The sequence below is a fragment of the Blennius ocellaris genome (assembly GCF_963422515.1).
Source record: "Blennius ocellaris genome assembly, chromosome: 13".
NCBI lineage: Eukaryota > Metazoa > Chordata > Actinopteri > Blenniiformes > Blenniidae > Blennius > Blennius ocellaris.
In genome coordinates, this window is record NC_137662.1 from 13,305,619 (window position 1) to 13,326,491 (window position 20,873).

Below are 20,873 nucleotides of genomic sequence, written 5' to 3' on the forward strand. Positions count from 1 at the left end.
GTATTGATTCACTGGAGGGTTGCAGAATTTATTTATAAAGGATGTGGTCAAGTATGTTGGAAAAATAGCCATAGCTTCCGCAGTGTAAGGTAAGACATTATTATTATTATTATTATTATTATTATTATTATTATTATTATTATTATTATTATTGAATGGAGCAACCGAGAAGCCGATTTTCATATGCCACCGGTCAGTTAAAGTTTAGCCTCCCCCGTTAAATATTTGTCCGGTCTATTCACCATGATGGCTTTGGAGCGTTCATCCGCTCGCATTAGTCCAGGGTGCTTAACAGATGATTTTTAAGCGCTGATCTCTCTTAAGAGGCAAAAATCACTTTAAAGTGCCGTGCGTCGAGCTGACACCGCATGAGATGTGGCTCGTACGTGTCTCTATATTCAGATTTCCTCTCCAGACGAAATTGCTCTTGGAAGCCCGACTATAAAAACCAGCGTCTCTTGACGACCGACTTCTCGTCCCCAGAATACTGATTTTTGGTGGAGCCTTGGCCATGAATCTTGCGGAGGGGGATGTGGAAATCATGAGGGTTTATCACGGCAAAAAAAAAGAAGGCTGATATAACTCCACAGGGCTCGCGCATATCCTTATATAACACATATATTATTCTAATGTGGTGTGACGGGCAGGTTTTATCAGTCAAAATGAGAGAAGTTAAGAGACTGTGAATGTATCTGCTCAGTGGGAACTGGTTGGTATCTAGCCTACTTCGGATTGGAACGCCCACACACACACATACACGCATACGCACGTACACAAACACGTACACGCACGCACACGCGCTGCTGTGACACTGCTCACAGCTGCATTGCCTGTAGGATTAAAGCAATCAGGACATCGCATTGCATTCTCTCTCTCTCTCTCTCTCTCTCTCTCTGTCACACACACACACACACACACACACACACACACACACACACACACACACACACACACACACACACACACACACACACACACACACGCACACAGTTTGGAGCGTGCACGCACACATGCAAGCTTACACACACACTCACGCTCACACACACACACACTGGCTCTTTATCAAATTGCATTGTCAAATATGTCAAGCCCTGAATTTCGGAGACACGCAGGTCGTGTCAGGGACCGAAAGCGCGCAGTAGGAGAGAAGCCATAGTGGTCATGCAGGCGGACGCAGTCTGCGAATGTGTCTTACTCACATTATCCAACTGTCCTGCTCGGAAACAAGGCTAAATCGGGAGTAAAATACAGCTCGGTTTGAAAAGATCTGATACGGACTGCGTAAAAAATGAGCAGTTTCCATCGCACAACTTGAGGGGACTGCGCACAGTTGCATACCGTCTTTACCGTTTGTCTATTGATGTCACATATTCTAAATAGCTACATTTGAATATCTCCAGGGATTGTGTCATACCAAATACGACCCAATTAATAATGTCTAAATGACTCACATTATTGCACCTCCCTCCCTCAATAAAATAAATAAATATATAAATAAATAAAGGCCAAATAAGCCACAAGGTGGCAGTGTTTGCACAAAGTATGTTGATGGAGGAGGCAGCATAGGGATGCAAAGCACATGTTGCTGGGGTTAATATGTCTCTATTTTCCTTCTCATGGCATGACGTAATAAGACCAATATGAAGCAGATTGATTAGGCTCCGTCGAAATAGTCTAAAATGTTTGATGTGGACTCTGCTTTAAACTTGCCTTCTGTAATTCTCTTCCTCTTTCCTTGCAGGCCAAATGACATAGGATGAAGGCTGTTCGAAACCTGTTGATTTATATATTTTCCACCTATCTTCTGGTTATGTTTGGATTAACTGGTGCCCAAGATTATTGGTGTTCCACTCTGGTCAAGGGTGTCATTTATGGATCCTATTCAGTGACTGAAATGTTTCCCAAGAACTATACAAACTGTACATGGACACTGGAGAACCCAGATCCTACCAAATACAGCATCTACCTGAAGTTATACAAGCGAGACTTGAGCTGCTCTGAGTATTCTTTGCTTGCCTATCAGTTTGACCATTACTCACATGAAAAGATCAATGAATTGCTAAAAGTCAATGAGTCTATAGTGTACCTATGCGATTCGAAGAATATTTACGTATTTTTGCTGTATGACAAGAATTTTGTTCAACTTCGGAGAGTTTTTCCATATGATTACAATGGATTGACGCCACAGAAGCTGGATGAAGAGGAGAAATCCATTGTGGAGTTTCTTGTGTTGAATAAGGCAAGTCCTAGCCAGTTTGGGTGTCAAGTGCTTTGTACCTGGTTGGAAAACTGCCTGAAACTAGAGAAAGGGACAGTGGAGACGTGCGGGATTGTGTACACGAAATGCACATGTCCTCAGCATTTAGGCGATGGAGAATCAGAGAGCATGCTCATGCTCAACAACGTGGTTTTACCTTTAAATCCACAAACGGAGGGTTGCTTGTCACCTCAACTACAAGCTGGGCAGATCTGCAATCTGAGCGCAGAAGTGAAACGGCCCCCTAAAGAAGGTGAGTATCCTTTCCTTTCCTTCTTTATGCTGAAATACTTGACAACATACTGGACAACTGTTTGTATAGTTAAGATATTGATCATGTAAATTAAATGTGCACGTCAATCACTCCTACTTCTGTCCTAATTGCATGTCTGAAGTGTGATGGCCCATGAAACAAAGAGCACACATAGATATATGGCCGGTAGATGGCTCAGAAATGAATCCACCTCAAGAACAAAGCTGCCAGAGGAGTTGGGTGTAGTAAAGACCACACCAGCACAAGCCAAACCACCTAAAGGGGGTCTTTCATTTGGTTGGACTGAAATCAAAATGCACTATCACTGATGTGAATTTTAAAATGGCTGTTTGTACACATCAGCTGCAGATTTAAAATGGCTGCAAATCTAAAGATAATTTTTCATACATTTATGTCAATGTCATTCACATAAAAAGGCCAACGGTGGACACATCCTTCATTATTATTGGCATCTGTGTCACACAAAAGGATTTAGACTATGGATGCAGCAGTGTCTGACTGGATCACATTGCTGAAGCAATGCAGCATTTAAAAATTGGGGATGAGGTTTGAGCATTTATTGCTTTTTTTCAGCTCTGCAAAATATTGGAAAAATAAGTAAAATAAAGATTTCTTTTAAATTAAAAGAAGTCAAGGATTTCCAGAGCTGGTCTATAAGGGAGCTACTTGGGCAGTGTTGCCATAGAGCAATGCAACGTGTTTTCACTATATGTTGGAATTGAGCAATAATCTAAAGTTTACAGAAGAAAATGGGATTATCAATGGATCTGTTTGCGATTGTGTTTTTTTTTTTTAACATGTGGGCAAACGCATACAAAGCACACGAGCTGGCTCACAGGCAGCTGATTGAACATTAAACAGTGAGTGTTTGTGATAAGGGTCATAAAGATTTTGTGCAATGGTGTCACCCGCGAGCAGGGGGAGATTCTGTGGTTAAGACATACATGTAGCTAATTCATGAATTACAAAGCAAGCCCTTCTTGACACATAGCTGCTTAACAGATAGCAGAGGAAAACCCCCAGAGGAAAATGCTCCATAGCTCAGAAGTCAGGTGCGTTTAATGTTAGACATCAATAAGAGGCATTCATCACACACCGAGTCAAAAATAACGAGTTAAAACATTATATATATATATATATATATATATATATATATATATATATATATATATATATATATATATATATATATAAAATGATAGCAGGCTCTATAGAGCCGCATTCCCTTATGGCAGTTACTAAAATAACAGTTGTTATAATGGCACCCTGGATAACAGGTGTTGGTGTCTGAATCATAAAGAGCAGATGAATGTATTTTGCAGTAATGCAGCTGTGCAGTTGTTATGTTATTGAGTGTTGCTATATGATAAACCACATCCTTCTGTAACATAGAAATGCATTTTTATGAATACAGACATTCTCTTCAGCATGCATTAGTTATTGTTGCACAATCATGGAATACACCTAATTGCACTGTAAAATTACAAAAAAGAACTTCTATTCTATTCTATTCTTTTTAATAAAGGCTGACCTAAATGAAGTTAAAAGATGAATCCATTAAAATTTAAACTGCCTTTCCACGAGATTCCTTAAGCATAGAGTATATATGGAATACACATCAGTTCACAGTTGAATGGGAGGTGCAGTAAGATTAGAAAGTATGACTCACCCGTGTATTTTATCAGATAATTTCATCATTTAGTGAATCTCATGCCCATGTCACAAGTCCCACCCGGAAGCACTGTGTTTATTTTCACAGGGAAACTCTCTGCTCCAAAATAACATTTGACATTTTACCTCCTATCAGCATGTTAATAACAGCTTAAGAGCACAGCTTATTTTTTTTTTCACTCAGAAGATTTTCCACGAGCTTCTATTTATAGGATTGATGGGAGGTTTGAGTAAATCCGTTTTCATCTGGATAACGGGGAGATCACCACTGGGTTTAAAAGAGCACTGTGTCTCCGGTGGCATCACGGTGACAGAATGGGTGTTCCTGATGAAGAATAAAGCATTACAAACAGTCGACAAGAGCTCCATTTGATAAAATCGCGTGTCTTTGATCTTCTCAGTTCTTGGTAGAGGATGGCTTCAGAGCACATCAAAGAAAAGCAGGGCTGGAGGTTGTATACTCCAGCCATGCCACTGAAACCCCCCACATGCCTACTTATCCACCAGGGCTGCACACACACTGAGGAGAGCAACATTTTAAAAGGTTATAACTCTCAAATCTTTAAGGTGATTATTCAGATAAAAGACAGGCCCTGTTCCTTGATATCATGGCATTTTGAAAGCCACAGTGACACAATGAAATCCAGATGTACTACTCAGATGACTCATTTATGCAGTTTTATTTTTTTTTGCCACATTCTCCCATTTCATGAATAAAAAAAGTTGTAAAAGGAGGTGGCACAGTGGCGCAGTGGCACTCACAGCAAGACAGATTTAATTTGCCTTTTTTTTCCCTTCTTTCCCCCGGTGGGTCGGCATTTTTGTAGATTTCTTCCACATCCTACACAATCAAAATCAAGTAGGCCGAGGAATGAATTAAACTGCTCGGTGACTAGGTGAATGAGTGACTGTTTGTGCTTGAGCTTTGATGTCCTGGTGGCTCTCTTGTTTTTTTGGTTTTTTTTGCTTTTGAGCCAGTGAATGCTTGAATTGACTCCAGCTAGGAGGACTCTGAATTGTGAGGAAGACAAATTAAAAAGCCAAACCTGAGTTATAGTTATAGATAATGAAGCTGTAACAACCACATATTTTAGAGTGTTTTCTGCATATTGACAACAAATTAGGCACTTAAATGCTCACATTTGAATGATACCCCACAATTAAGTCATGAAATTAACCAGGCTGCTTAAACGGCATGATGTGGCATTGCCTGGTGTGTGTCGCCGAGTGTGCTTGTCTGTCCTTGGCAGAGGAAAAAAGTCTTTTATTCTTTGTCCCAAATGGGTGGAAGTTGCCAGATTTCAAGGATCAGGGTCAAGGAGTGTCATTGTCTGAGAGGATTGTGCTTTCTTTACATGTCCTTTATGGCATTCACTGCTAATGAAGCATTGAACAGTGATGTCTGTGTCAAAATGTCTCAATGTTATGTTTACCCTGTCTGTCGACAAATAACTGACAATTATCTTTTTATTACCGAAATGACTTTAGTTGTTTAACTGTTGTTTCAAATTAGTCTTTTTAAAATTAAAAAGTAAATCTGAATTGTTGCACCCAAACATTGTCGGTCTCACTTATGTATTTACTGCATATAATTGCACACACTCAAATATCCACACACTGAAAACACAGTTTTCAATTTCTTTTTGAGATAGAACATTGGTAATAATAGGCAAATAGGCACAAATGTCAGAGTTACAGTAACATACTTTTTGGGATACAGGTTTTAAATTGGTTTTTGAATCAGGGTTGAGGTTGTAATAATAGTCCAACTCTTTTGTTAATGAGTATTTTGGTTCGAAATAATAAATCTGAGTCCTGATTCTCAATGATTTGACTCCTATATGAAACAGTTTTTATCTAAACCAGTGTCTTTAAAGTCTGGAGAGTTTCATTCTAATTTTTTTGGGGGGGAAGGGGAATTTAAGAAATGTATTAGTCATCTCCACATATTATCTGTTGAAAACAACAGAGAAGAAAATATATGAAATGAACAATTCCTAATAATAAAGAATCTTTAGAATAAGATACAATAAAGAAATTAAAACTAAGAACTAGATCTGACTTGACAGTGATATACGTTGTCATAGATTGTTGGGATGGTATTGTACATTAACATTATTGAAAAATTATTTCAAAGTAAGACTGATGTGTCCTGTTTAGCAACCTGACAACATATAGATAACACGTTTTAAAAATTTAATAGAGGTAAAAGGGATAATTACGTTCTATAAAGTGCAATGGGGAAAAATCCCAAGTATTAATAGTCTTTCTTGGAAATCCACAAGTATCAAGACAATTACAGACTATATATAAATCTGAGTATATTTTAACTAGCGCAAGAGGCGATATGCTTTATATTACCTGTGGATCCCAACAGCTCTTTCCAATATTTGATGTGAAAAAAAAAGATAAGGGAGTTCGAAATGTGGTTCACGCTCCATGAGGGCTCGCCCCACCACACTTTAAAAACCACTGGTCTAAAGGTTTAGTTTGAATCAACCACGACGAAGCTCAAAGAGTGGCAGGGGGGACATATTTGAGGAAACAAAAATGAAAACTAAAAAAATTCCACTTATGGAATAAATGTGGACGTTCATTTGATCATCACAACGTAGACCGTGCGTGGGAAATAGCAATAGGATTTAATGGCAAATGAAACGTGTGCAAAGTGTTATGATGCACTGTCACCCGCCAAAGTCCTGAGCACTGCAGCAGCTCAGCCTTGCTGCCTCACATAGTGAGGCCTTTTATTCACTTTGGATCTCAGTCAAGTCACTCAGTAGTCACACTGCATTATGCTCAGCCCCATTGTTCAGTACACTTGGAGGCCATTTTAGTTCCAATTCAGTGAAGAAGAGTGCCGAGATCAACAGCACAGAATCTGTTTTATCTTAGACATGCATTATTTGTCTTTAGCTATGGTAAATATCATGAATATTCTGTGTCCTGACTCCCCCGTGAAATGCTTGCATCAATGATTGTAACCATTGAGAATGAAATTTTTAACCTCCTGCAAATATTGCTCTCATCTTCAGTCTTTTGGAGTTTGGATGTCCCCACGGTTTTGTGGCTTTATCTTTTGGTTTCATTATTTTGTTTGCAGTTTCCTGGGGCAGCTGATTTTAAGATAGAAATGCTTTTGAGAAATTGTTGGGGAATAACAAAGTCAACATAAAGCCTTCATAGACTGAAAGACCCCTTAGAATCAGTGTGAAACTGCCGACTATCTTCTTTGTCCATTAAGTATGTATCAAATTTAATCTTTTCAAAATAGGACAATACAGTGCGGAGTAATTGCTTTTTCTGCTCTCATCAGCTACACACAGCTTTGGGTCAACTGCAGTCCTTTTTTAAAAACCTACACAGAAAACTGCTCAAGTGAGGCCTGGCATTGTCCTCAGAATGACTTCAGGACTCACATTGCTGTGATGTGTAGGTAAAGATAATAGAGCCTGGAGGTGCATTGACTTTTTAGTGAAAATATACAGAAACTTCTTTGAATTATCTAATATTTATGAAGATTTGAAAGAAACCCAGACAAATTGTCAAATATCTGCTCAAACTGCAGTCACTGTCACAGATGTCACTGCAAATAGTCTGGTGGAGAAGTCTCTCTTTTTCAACAATTCCATTGATAATAGAACAAACTACAGGTTCTGCCACACTGTGCTTAATACACCAAGATAAAAATGTCTATTTATTACAAGTACCACATAATGTTTTATGATGACTGCTGGATCAAAGACACTCATTACCCCAAGTAGCTTCTAACAGGGGGAAAAGATCCACCAAAAGAATTACATTAGGCTAATAGATTCCTTGATTATTGTGATATTTTTCTAATGGTCACCTCCTTCGACAGACTACAGTAATAATGATAACCTGGCAGAGGGGTGGGCGCAGATTGGCTTTGAAAGTTGTTCATGGGACATGGATTGGCGATCTGAGTCTCGATGTTCTATTTCAACAGCATGACGAATGAAAGTCAGTGACATCGCTCCACCATATAGCCAGACTGTGCCCTGCAAATGGCCTTGGAGTAAATTAAAGCTCTGTGTTGTCACAACTGAACTGCAGACAGGATGCAATGAATTGCTGTGCGTCTGGAAGAGAGCCTCAAATGTAATTTTAAAAAGCAAAGACGTAACTTACCACTTCCATGCTATACATAAAGCATCACACAGTCTGAATTAGTGATGTGAAATACGACTTGTTTTCATCGTGATCCGATAACAAGTAAAGCTGGCAGCAATGACACTGACACCATACTTGGTTTTAAAAATCCAATGTGCTCTGAGGAGGGACTTAAAAAGCAGGTTATTTCAAATAATATCTATGAAATTACATTACTATTCTTTCATTTTCCCCATATTTCACTGCTTTGGGTTTTAGCTGTTTCTATATTCAAAGCCAGAAAAGATTCACACAGGACTTTTTTTTTTGCAATCTGCCATGAATTTCGTCTTCTTACTTGAAGCTCCTGCAAGGGCCATTTTTACAGTTGTGGATCACATAATTCTGACTGACGTAAGATGTAGTAGTTCCTGACGAACTATGAGAAGTTGGTCGTCTAAATACCAGAAAAATGTATGCTGAATGAACATAATTTTAAAAAAAAATTATACTGATTGAATGCATTAAAAAAAAAAATCTTAAACAGACACTGACATTTTAAGAAATAATATTTTGTTCAAATGTCATTAAACTGTTTTCTTTAAGTGTCAAAAGTCAAAAACGTAATATTGCTGAAATATGTCTGGAGAGTATTTGTATATCACATTATTATAAATTGTTGAATTACAATCAAATTACAATTAAAATACTTTGGTTTATATGTAGGCATTTTAAATTTCACAACTCAAAACAGATTATGTATTAAAAAAATAACTTTTCCATTCTAACATAGTCCAAATTTTGAGATGCAGATGTATTAATAGCCAATGTATATTTTTCATCATTATCTAATAATTAATAGGCCGAGGATATCGGTGTAAAATATTTATCTTAAAAAGAGTTATATGTGACCTAATGTAAGAAAAAAAAATCAGGTCCTTCAGATTTATTCAGACAGAGCTGCATTTTAAAGCTAAACATGCTGGAATAGCCCAAACAGGTTTAACATTGCTTCAAATATTGCATCAACCCAGAATCCCACTGTCGGCTCTTTTGCAGTATCATCGAGGTGACAAGTCCACCTTTTTAAATTTATTAACTACAATAAATGCAATTGTAATAAAATGTGTGCGTAACAGTTGTTGCCTGTAATAATGTCACATTAGAGCAGGAATTGTAATCAAAGTAATGGGTTACGCAATGTCGTATCTAATTCTCTGATGTGAGGCAGACGCACATCTTATCCTGAAAATTGTCCCGCTTCGCCAGTAAAACCCTGCATAAGCAATGAGGGATCATGCATGTCTGATTTATTGGTGTGTACATCCCACCTGTATACATGTTTGCTGTAATGAATTCCAAACACGTGTAAATTTGTGTGCACATGCATCCAAGCTGCACTCGTAAATTTGTCCACAAATGCCAGAGATTTGGCTGTTTCAGCAGTCGAGTTTCCTTTCAGCTCTTTATTATTTGAATATTGAGTAAGAATAACAGAAAGCAACAAGCCAGCACCTCCACTGTGCGACTGCTGGTTTGATACACTCTTGGAAATATTAACGCTAAATACGCAAAAAATAAATAAATAAAAACAAGAGAAGAGTAGCACTCACTTACCTGCCAGCATGTCATCTTTCAATTTATTGTGCCCATGCTTCCATCTGTTTGCATAAAAACCCATCAATGTTTAAACATGTTTCTACTACTGTAACATTCACATGTAACATATGGCCTGTCTTGTAAATGCAGCAGCACGGTTGGAAAACATTTAAGCATTGGCAAGCACTGAAGGTTTCCAATTGTGAGATTATGTTATTTCAAAGGCTGGTTTATATAATGACTGAATTTAAATGAGTAGTTTCCTTTTTATTAAAAAAAACAAACAAATTCTCCACAGGAATTAATTTCACATCTCTTCCTGTAGGACATTATTTATTTATTTATTTTGCCGTGGTGTGTGGGTGACGTGGTTCTTTGTCCTCGACTCTGAACAAGTCTATCAGCCACACCACATCACACATGTATCATGGAAACATCTCCACTGTAATTGCATGTTTCTTTTGACATCACAGTGCATCTCGTCTTTATTTTGCAATTTATGAGTCAATGGTTAGTGAACCTGAGACATCAAAGGAAGAGCCACTGTTGTGATCTAGTATTCGTTGCCTCCACAAAGGCCTCTATATGAACACAAACATAACAACGACCCGATCTCTGTGAATAAAGACAATGGCATCATTATTTTATAATACAGCTTTGATATGTTTATTGCTGTCATGTACATAATTCAGCGGCAAGGATTTCTGATTTCACACCACAACAAAAGAAACATTTTCTCCGAGTTTGGCTCAGGAGAAGAGGGTGCACTATAAACTTGTTTCTATTATGTTCATCTGGAACTCAGTGTGAAATTAAAGCTGAGCATCTTTCTCTGACAGCAGACAAGTGTGATTGAGTTCGTTGTGAAAACAAATGTGGACAGCGACAATTGTGATTCTCATATGACCAATTCATTTAAAAAGCAAAATCCTTTCAAGCAAGCTCCAGCAACTCCGCTATTCATCTTTCTAAAAAAACATGAACAGCATTCGCGTGAGTTTGTCGGAGCTCTGCCCCACAGTTCTGAATCGAGGGCGAGTCTTTGAAGCTCTTTGCGGATAAACACTGTGAAATGTTTTCAAAATTATTTAAAATAAGCTGGAAAAAAAACAAAAAAAACAGTCATATTCAAACTTTTGTGTGGGCGGTCTCAATGTGGTAAATTTTTTATCAAGCCCTTGTTGTGGGGTGGCAGAGATTTTAATGTGAATTATGCACTGCTTTCAGCCTCTCAGTTGCATGCTCCTGCATTTCAACCCAGTTAGTTTTGGCCTGTCACTGGATGGCTATTTCAGCCCACAGAGGAAAGGCATTTGCATAAACATCCACCCACAAAACCTGGCAAATGAGTCTGTCACTCAAAAACACTGTCTATGTGGGAAAGTGGAAACAAAATCCTTTTTTTTTTTCTCGAGGGGCTTCAGTAGCTGCTCTGGCAGTCCCTCTGTAGGGGAAGGCAAGTGGATCCTCACGTAGCTGTATTAGATGCAGCCTTTAAAACTTACCATGATGTAGGGCAGTATAGCAGTACTCATATGATCTGCGTTGCTTCATGATATCATGCAGTGTTTACATGAACTGCTAAAAAACACAAACCGCTAAAATGTACGTATCATAACTGCACTTAAAGAGAAGACACTGCAGCAGCTAGATGCAATCGTAGGGTTTCCAAAATAAAATGTCTGTGAGACCTTCAGCTATGCCAAGCAATCAGTTTGGGGTGCTCGTTTTATTGTGAGGGCATAACGCCACTTAAAAACGAAATGTGAGAGATACTTCCTTAAACAGGATTAGTTTTAGACTTTTTTGTGCAATAATCCCATAATTCTTGTCTGAACCTCGGAAGAACTGTCCATACCATCAGTGAAATTGAAAATAGCCCTGTCAGATGCAAAATGACTTTTGTAGTGTTTGTAATATAGGCATGTTTTTTATATATTCAGTAGATATATAAATTCAGGAAGTTTGCAGTGAAATAACTATTTGTATTTGCTTTGAAGAAACTCTTATTTCAGAGAGGCAAATGAACCCTGAGCTTGCGGCAAGTGCAATTTTTATGTGTGGGCCATATTCCATGATAATTTAGATTTTGCTTCCAGCCAACTAAACATAAACATCGGATTGTAGTTGGCTTGATTGCCATCCCTTTCTCTCCAGCTGTCGTAGCGACCGTGTATATATATATATATATATATATATATATATATATATATATATATATATATATATATATATATATATATATATATATACATACATACATACATACATACATACATACGCACACACACACACACACACACACACACACACACACACACACACACACACACACACACACACACACACACACACACACACACACACACACACAAACACACACACAGAAATGCTGTTTCTACAATACTATAATTAATAAAAGAGCACACCAGACACTTCACAGAACAGTAAAAATCTGAATTAAAAGTGATTCATATTTTGACCAATTACCAATAATAACCGCATGTAATAGAAATATAAAAACCTAATTATTTGTGTGTTCACCACAGTTTATCAACCGAAACAAAAACATCTCCATCAAATCAAACACAGAGTTGCCTTGGTACATTGAAGCTTTTGTTTACTTATTTGTCCATTTGAAATCTTGAAGGAAAAAGACTCTTCAATGGCAGAATTCCTTGACAGATGCATGATGGTATATTTCAGTAACTGCCATCAGGCAGCTGATATTTGCTTGGGCTGCCCGCATTGTGGCTATTCAGCTCCTCTCACTGTATGGAGAAGAGTTATTACTTATGTAACATAGGTCGAGATTCTGAAATGATCACTCCTCAACCTTTATGTGTCAAATTGTCAGGCTGTCCACAGCTCGTTGTCCTTCAGAGCACAGAGACGTGAACAGCAGTGACTCTTCGGATGGTCTATTATAACATATTACCAGCAGTATGTCAAGTAAGTCCACGGAGTGAGAGATTCTCCTCCAACTGTTATCCTCTTATAGTACCCGCTACCTTTGATTCAGCTCAAGTATTAAAATGACCTGAATAAACATTTCTGTGATATTGAAGTAATTATTTCAGCATTTTGTTAAACTTCTTACTTGATTATTCAACAAGTCATCCAATCATTGTAATGTAGTATATTAGCAAACAAAAACAAGTCAAGAACATTTCTCATTATTATATAATCAAACTAAGGCAGAATAATGAATACAATAAAAAAGTGAAAAAATGTATGGCCAACTATCATTTCAATCTGTCAATCCCACATTCTTGAAAACTAAATAAATAAATAAAATCGGAGGAAAATGATTGCTTCATTGGCTGAAAGCATTTGAGTTAATTCCACTGAATCTAGATTTTATCGTCAAACTTAAATAACATGCTTGCATCAAAGTCATTGATGGTTATCGTTGGTTTGGAACCACCAATATTTGGCAGGTCTACACTGCAATGAAGATATCAAATTTTGCAGGGAAACTTCATTTATGACAGAGTTTGCACAGAACCAGCTTTCATTATTTGCCATAATTAGATTGGAGTAAAATGTCTGGAAACAGGTTGTTTCCCAGTCAGATCAAAATTAAAACTACGCCCGAGACCACTGACAACAAACGCACCACACTCATGTTGCATTCAGAGCATGGTTAGCCTGCCAGCAGTACTGCACATGTGAAACGTGTTTATCACTGATACTGTCGGCTGCAGTGGGCAGAGTTAATATAGTCATGGCATGGGGAGAAATATGGGCCTACAGTGTGTTAGTCTTAATCTGTCAGTTAGGATACCTACACATGGCTAAGCTTTCATGACAACTCACATTGATGGGCCTCACGAATGCCTGAGCATGTAATTCGTAAATGAATGTGGCTTCTCGAAATAACCTATGTCTATTGACTTTGCTAATGCCATAAATGCGGCAGTCATACAAATCATTGATGGGCCTCACAAACACCCACAAGGAGCATTTATGGATGTTCAATTGATTGTGAAAACACAAGTCAGCGATTAAAGTCTATAAAGATTGTGCTTGATGATGATAAGAAACTGCATTGCTGGCTTCTCCGGGAAAGCTTTTACCAGAGTACCAATACCCTCCTACTTACTGTCAAAATCAGTAATAACATACAATTATTGACATGAATTACAATTTCATTTACAATTCTAGCTGGCTGACATTTAACAACAAATCAAAATTGGGACCATTGCAAACAAGTCAGCCCCACAGAAATCTATAGAAAAATAACAAACATCATATAAGCAAAAGCAAATACTATGATAGCTGGAAAGGAGGCACTTCTACTGATGGAAATATTAACTTTTTTTGTGGGCTAATAACTACCTAAGTCAGGGTAATGTTAGGTGGCTTTAATTGGGACGTTATTAGTCCACAGTGTTCGTCATTCATCAGACGCTCAATGTCGTTGTGTTAATTCATGCATATTTTCTGGTCAAAGGAAGCTTCCTGGTGAAAAGTCAACTTACTTATAAATGTACCATTACTTTCTGCTTGCTATGGTGATGCTAATAAAAACATGTCTCAGTTGAAAAAACAAAAAAATAGCCTCCCAGGTAAAGGTTTTAATATGTCCAAACATAATAATTACTCTCTCTTCATTGCTTATATTATCCTAACTATTTTCACTGCAGGTCTTCACCTTTCTTCTCCTTCAGCTCTAAATCTGTGAATTTCTATGCTGCTATGCACCATCTACATGACTGGTAAAACCCTATTTGACTGGCTCTCAACCAATGATCATTCAAATATGTGCGTAAAAAATAATTTCATTTCTCTTGTTTTTTTATTTTTATAAATGAACGTGACTGCAGCTTGATTGCATCTGTCTCACAAATGACCCGTGCTTGAATAAATGACCCTTCCTTTGAAAAGTGTTCATTTTCAGGCATTCATTTTGTAGCAACCTATTGTACAATCATCACAGCCCTATCTCTCTCTCTTTTACTCTTTCTCTTTCAATAATTGTTCCAGGAGTAATTAATACCACAAATATGTTATTTTACTTAAAAAAGAAACAGTAGTTACTAATTTACTTGCGGTCTCTGTGGAGTTTCAATCGTAGAATCTGATTGAAATCTATAAACTGGATGATCCAAGAAAATCACACCATATGAATTAGTGAAAGCCTGCTGCAGGGAGTCCAATCCATCCCTCTTACAGACAACACATCAGATGGTTAAATGCTTTCTGTTGTATTGTATTAAGGACAAAAGACTTTCAGAGCACGAGATCATAATGAAATGTGACAGATAAATCAGAAATACTCCAGAGATGGCTCTGGATTACTGAATCAATACTATACCACTACAGCTAGTCCAGACTTCCCTAACCTGCTGTGATTTACTAGCCTCCGGTAAAAGACTTCAGTCGAGCTTGCAATTATTTATCCTCAGACTATGATTTCATTGTTTTTCCTGCAAAGCAGAAAAATATCCAATGCTGTGAGAAATAAAAGCAGATATGCAGATCAAGTTTTGAGAAGCACATCACTGGTTTGTTGTATGAGATCTTTTCATTACTTTCCAGAAAGTTCAGCCAATACTTCTACGAATTCGAAAGGGCTACATTTTAATTTTGAAATAGTAATTCAGCCACAGCTGGCAATCTATGGTTTTGCTGACTAGTTATAGTCCTCACCTTTGTGCAATGACGAGATGTGAGTGTCCTCAGGGTGTGTTCAGAGGATTTCAATGAGGGGTGCTTACAGGATGAACAAGATATGTGATTTTCAGATTGGCCTTATCCACCTTGAACATATGGTGCAGACTAATTCGTAAATACAGAGAGTGGGAAACGTATTGTTGGTGCCTTTTTCCCCAGTAACAGAGTGCATAATTGTCCAGAATGTTATGAAATTGACTTTTAGGAATTAGATTTCTCTATTTTTCAGTATGAATGATGCCAGAAAACACATTTGTGAGGCAGAAAAGCCAAATAAGCCCTGTCTAGGAATAATGAACCTGCCAAGACACATTGTCAGTTGAGGCAACAGTAACTGACAGAGTTCATCTGTGATTACAGTTTCATACAAAATCAACCTATGATCAGATTAAAGAGGAGAACCAAACACATCCAGTCAGTATCAGCATTCCTCCCTCCGATGGCGGTGGAGACGTCTGGTTTGGTTTTTCATGGCTGGAAACTGAAGCCAGGCTGTGACCTTAGTGACTATTATCCATGTCATCTTTGGACAGTCTGGTTATTTGAATTTGATGTATGACTCCTTGCACAACTGACACAAGGGGAAGGAAAAAAAAGTTGCAGTCAGGGCTGATTTTTTAAAAATGTCTATCATGCTTGGCTCCGTAAGGGAGGCTGTATATAGATATTTGACACTGTATCTTGTCTTAAACAGTGATTAAAATTATGATTGATTTGAGCTATCATAGTATACTGCATTGGACAACTCCCAGGCTATCACACTCAAAGTATGTGTTTGATTTTGTCTGACACTTCATTGGTAATGCTTTTAACTATAAAATTTGATTAGCGGCTGATGAAATTCATAGGCAACACAAATACTTTTAATCTGTGTTCATTTTTCAGTAAATTAGTTGATAGTGTGACCCTTTACGTTTTTGTTTTATCTTTCTGAAATGTTCAAAGTGAAACATCATGCTGGGAAAAGACTTCCCCTCGACTGCCTGGCCTTTCCTGCTGCTGCGCCCACATGAAGCTCTCTGAGTCTCAGGCCCACACTTTAAACAATCCCACTAAACAAATTAAAATATTGCAGTTAAGGGAATTAACCGTTACAATTGATGGATCTCATGAAAAAACAACAACAACTGGAAAACATGCTAATTACACATAATTGTTAAGCCATGTTATCTATAAAGCTGATTATGGTTGCACTGTTTTTTCTGGCTACCGGAGGAAGGCTCACACTCTGACTATGATGCAAATCAAATATGGTTGCCATGTAAATTCTGTGTTCACTTTGGTAATTTGTTTAGTCTTTGATTCGGGGCATTCAAAGACACCTTTGTTTCCAAAGGAAACATTCATAGAGCTTTTCAATGTGTGAAGCAGCTTTACACGCCTTTGATTTTGTCTCTTTGAAACACACATCTTAGAAAAGAGGTCATGTGATACACAGCTGCTGTGCGTGTGTGTATATGCATGTGTGTGTGAGTGTGTTTGTGCTATATTATATCAAGCTAATGAACATGGAGCAAATGGCACGCAAGTGATAATGTAGAAAATAATCGCCCTGTGATTCTTCGCCCTCTACTGAGCTTCATTTGGTTTCTGTCACTATTAATAAACATTTCTTGCCATTCTGCTTCATGATGACTTAGTGCGTTGCAAAGTTCTTTCTTTTTTTCTTTTGCGATGCATTTGTGCCTCCCTAAAGATGATCTCGGAGTGCAAGTCTTGTTCTTATTCTATGTACAAAAAATATACATTATATGTTCATGATAGTTTAGTGGCAGTTACATTTAAAGGGATGTAATTATGTTAATTTAGTAAACATACTTCAAGAAATACATTCAAATAATGTTTTCGTTTGACTTTATAATTCCCACTCATGAAAAATTCTCTCACTAATGGTATGGTTTTCTCAATGCAACAGGAATCAGGCATGAATCTTGTCTCACCCTAAATAAAATAGCTAAATAAAGTGCAGAATCTGGAGCTTATTCTAATATATGAAGGATTCATCATCAGCACTCTGTCTCTTTCCTAACTTTTGTTCTAAAGTGCAAATAAAGTGCAAATAAGATAGCGAGAGATGGTCATGTGCATGCATCACATGCCTGTGTGGTCAATGTGTCCTCATACTCTGGTTCATAAATCCGCCTCAAGGCTTTTCAATCTATGCAATAAAAATTGCACAAAAAAAACAACTTCCTGTTGCTGATTCAACAGATACATAAATTAATAGTTTTGGTTTATTGGTCAAGGTAATTTATAGGTCTATAAATGTATTAATTCCAAAATCTATGTCATGCTTTCCGATTTGAGATGCTGGCACACAATGGGTGCCACAACACAGAAGTAATAATAAGGTAAAATCATAATGCTGTTTTGATTCCTTCAGCTTTGTTTGCATTGATGCACATATTGCTAATGAAACAATTATAACTTGGTTTATTTTTCCCTACAGTACATGTTGGTTATGTAACAAGAGACACCATTCAACATTTCATCTGAAAATCACCATTAAATAAAACAAGAAATCCTTGTGGTAATAAAAACATAAAAACCCTAATAGAACACACCATATTTGTACAATCGGATTTCTGAACTCGCGGCACACTAATTTTAAATAGCAACACCAAGCAAACCCTCATTTCTTTGTGTGAGGAAATTTCTCTAAAAAACAGTCGTATCCATGGAAACCACAGCAAATGGCTCTTGTATTCATAGTTGGCTATGCAATGCTGTACTGTAATCACCGTTCAATGTGAAGGACTTGCACTTTCTATACATACAAGAGTGTTCACATAATACGTAACAGATTGTGTTTCTATAATGGTAATTGCGTTTGTATTAGCTCAGAGGTAAAAGCAGATGTTTGATATTTGCAGGGTTTTTATTAACATGAACCTCCTTTTCATGAATGTCAGGCAAAGCCAGACATCTAACTGTGCTAAATGAACTACTTCTGTTTGGGACATTGACAAAAACAAACAAACAAAAAAGATAGTGGAAAACATTCATAGTAATTTCACTTTAACTCAACATCTAAAATTGGCACATGAAAAGACAGACCGGTGGAAGCTGAGAATTTTTTTTTAATGAATTAAATCTTATTATACATTATGGTTTCACACTTTCAATCAATTGTTAGGTTTTGAGTTATAATAACTATGATTTGTGTGTGTGTGTGTGTGTGTGTGTGTGTGTGTGTGTGTGTGTGTGTGTGTGTGTGTGTGTGTGTGTGTGTGCAGGATTTCCCTATTCTTTAAATGTCCCTGTCTAAAAAAAAAAACCCAGATTACATGTTAATGGAATTTACATGTAAGTCGTTGTGAACAAGTGTTGCAGCTTCTTCTTCTTATCAAAAAGTGCTTCTAAAGTGCAATTAAAAAGGAAGGAAAACTTTAAATATTATATTTTGACTGGGATCATGGTATTTAAAGAATAGATGCATATATTAACACAGGTGATGACAATGCCGACCAGGTGAGACTGTCTTTGTCCTGATGATGACATTCGGAAGATTTTCCAATAATAGCAGAAGTCTTTACTTGCACGAGTAAGCAAACTGATTAGTCCCATAAGTCATTTAATGTCAGCTAATTGAGAAACCATTAGCAAAAACTAATTTATTTATCATGACTGATTAATGACTGCAGCATAGCATATTGATGTCCAACATAAATAAAGAAAACTATTCAGGATAAATATCTGCCAGGACAAAATCTCTTTTATTTGGAATTATATCATTTTAGCAATTGTGTGTGTGATTCGTTGAGAGAAGGAACGTATTGATATATTTTTACCATTGAAAAAACTTCAAACCGTTTTTAGAATAGTAATTGTCCTGACCTGAAAGATGCACGTGTATGACCATAAACATAAAAATACATGACAATAGAGTCACTGCAGCACTGACGAATTCAGATTCAGACACCTGGATCTGTTCAGTGGGTTTACTGCTCTATGGTAACATTTATATGAAAATGTCCATACCCTGCAGTACTCAGTGATTTAAAGCCATCACTTAGCACGTGCTTTGGAGCATTGAGCGTCTCCAGTTTAAGGGCTCTGCGCCTCACACCATCTTGCCTAACCATCAGCTCAGCGGTGTCCAAAGCTCCACTGTTGTTGATGTTGTCTCAACAGTTTACTGAAGTGCAAAAATTGCAGCTTTCTTCTCTGATGTGACAATCAGAGGAAGGGGGCGAAAGAAGAGGATTAGCTGTGAGAGTGAAAGAATGCTTTGCCATTTGGCAATGTCAACGTGTAGACACACACACACACACACACACACACACACACACACACACACACACACACACACACACACACACACACACACACACACACACACACACACACACACACACACACACACACACACACACACACGCACACTGAATCATGTGGGGGAAAAAAAAAATCCATGGATTTTGTAAACATTGTTCTTTGTGGGTGTCAAGAGATGCAGCGCTGACATTTTTTTCCAAAGTGGCTCCAGATAAGTGATAAGGCCTGAATATATTTTCATAATAAAGCAGGGACTTATCATGCTGTCTTTTGTCTTCCGCTTGAACTCAGTAGAGATTACGCATTTTCCCAATTGTGAGGTATAATCAGTATCTTTTGGGTCAGTCTTTCCTCATATCTTTGATCCAAGTGACAAATGAAAAATAGTTGGATGAAGATGCAGATTTTGTTATCTCTGTTTTCTGCATTGCATTAGCTATCAGGGGGTCAGGGTCAGTGGGCGGATGCAGATCGCTCACTCTAATGCCGGCACTTATCACAGCTGCTTGTTGCAAAGTGTCCAAGTCTGTGTCACCCTATTATAGCGAGTCTTCATTCATAAGGCCTCCGTATTTAGTATCCTTGGTGAATTTCTCCCTTCATGTGTCTCCTTTCCTGTCCCCTGTGCACTTTTAACAATTTTCCCATCTTAGATATTGCTGGTTGGAAGTACCTTTCTTCCACATCCACATCCAAATACCATATGTTGCTGACACAGCAGTAAATAGTGGATAAGACATGTTAAAGGGTTGCAGATTACTTGTGGTTACAAAACCACTCCTGGTTAGACGAAGGAACAGAAACCCCAGACAGAATTGAATCAATAGGATGTTTTAAGGCCCTGAAAACCGATTTTCTTGCTCGGCTTCTAACTATGAGAAATGTGGTCCTGCACAAACATGAGACATGCAGCAAAAGCAAAAACAGCTTATTTTGTTTAAAAATGAAATGTTCCCTCTGCTGTTTGAAGTGAATGGACAAAGTTTGATTTATAGCTATACA

At 37.6% G+C, this 20,873-nt stretch overlaps 1 protein-coding gene across 1 annotated transcript in view; it reads left to right on the forward strand.

Moving 5' to 3' along the window:
• Positions 1-1,756: 1,756 nt before the first annotated feature.
• adgrb3 (adhesion G protein-coupled receptor B3) overlaps positions 1,757-20,873 on the forward strand; it is a gene marked incomplete at its 5' end in the record, with an annotated part of 112,241 nt that continues 93,124 nt past the window's right edge. Inside the window, one exon of the mRNA XM_080507948.1 lies at positions 1,757-2,510. Within this exon, the coding sequence (XP_080364074.1) occupies positions 1,757-2,510 (754 nt within the window). The remainder of the gene's footprint in view (positions 2,511-20,873) is intronic.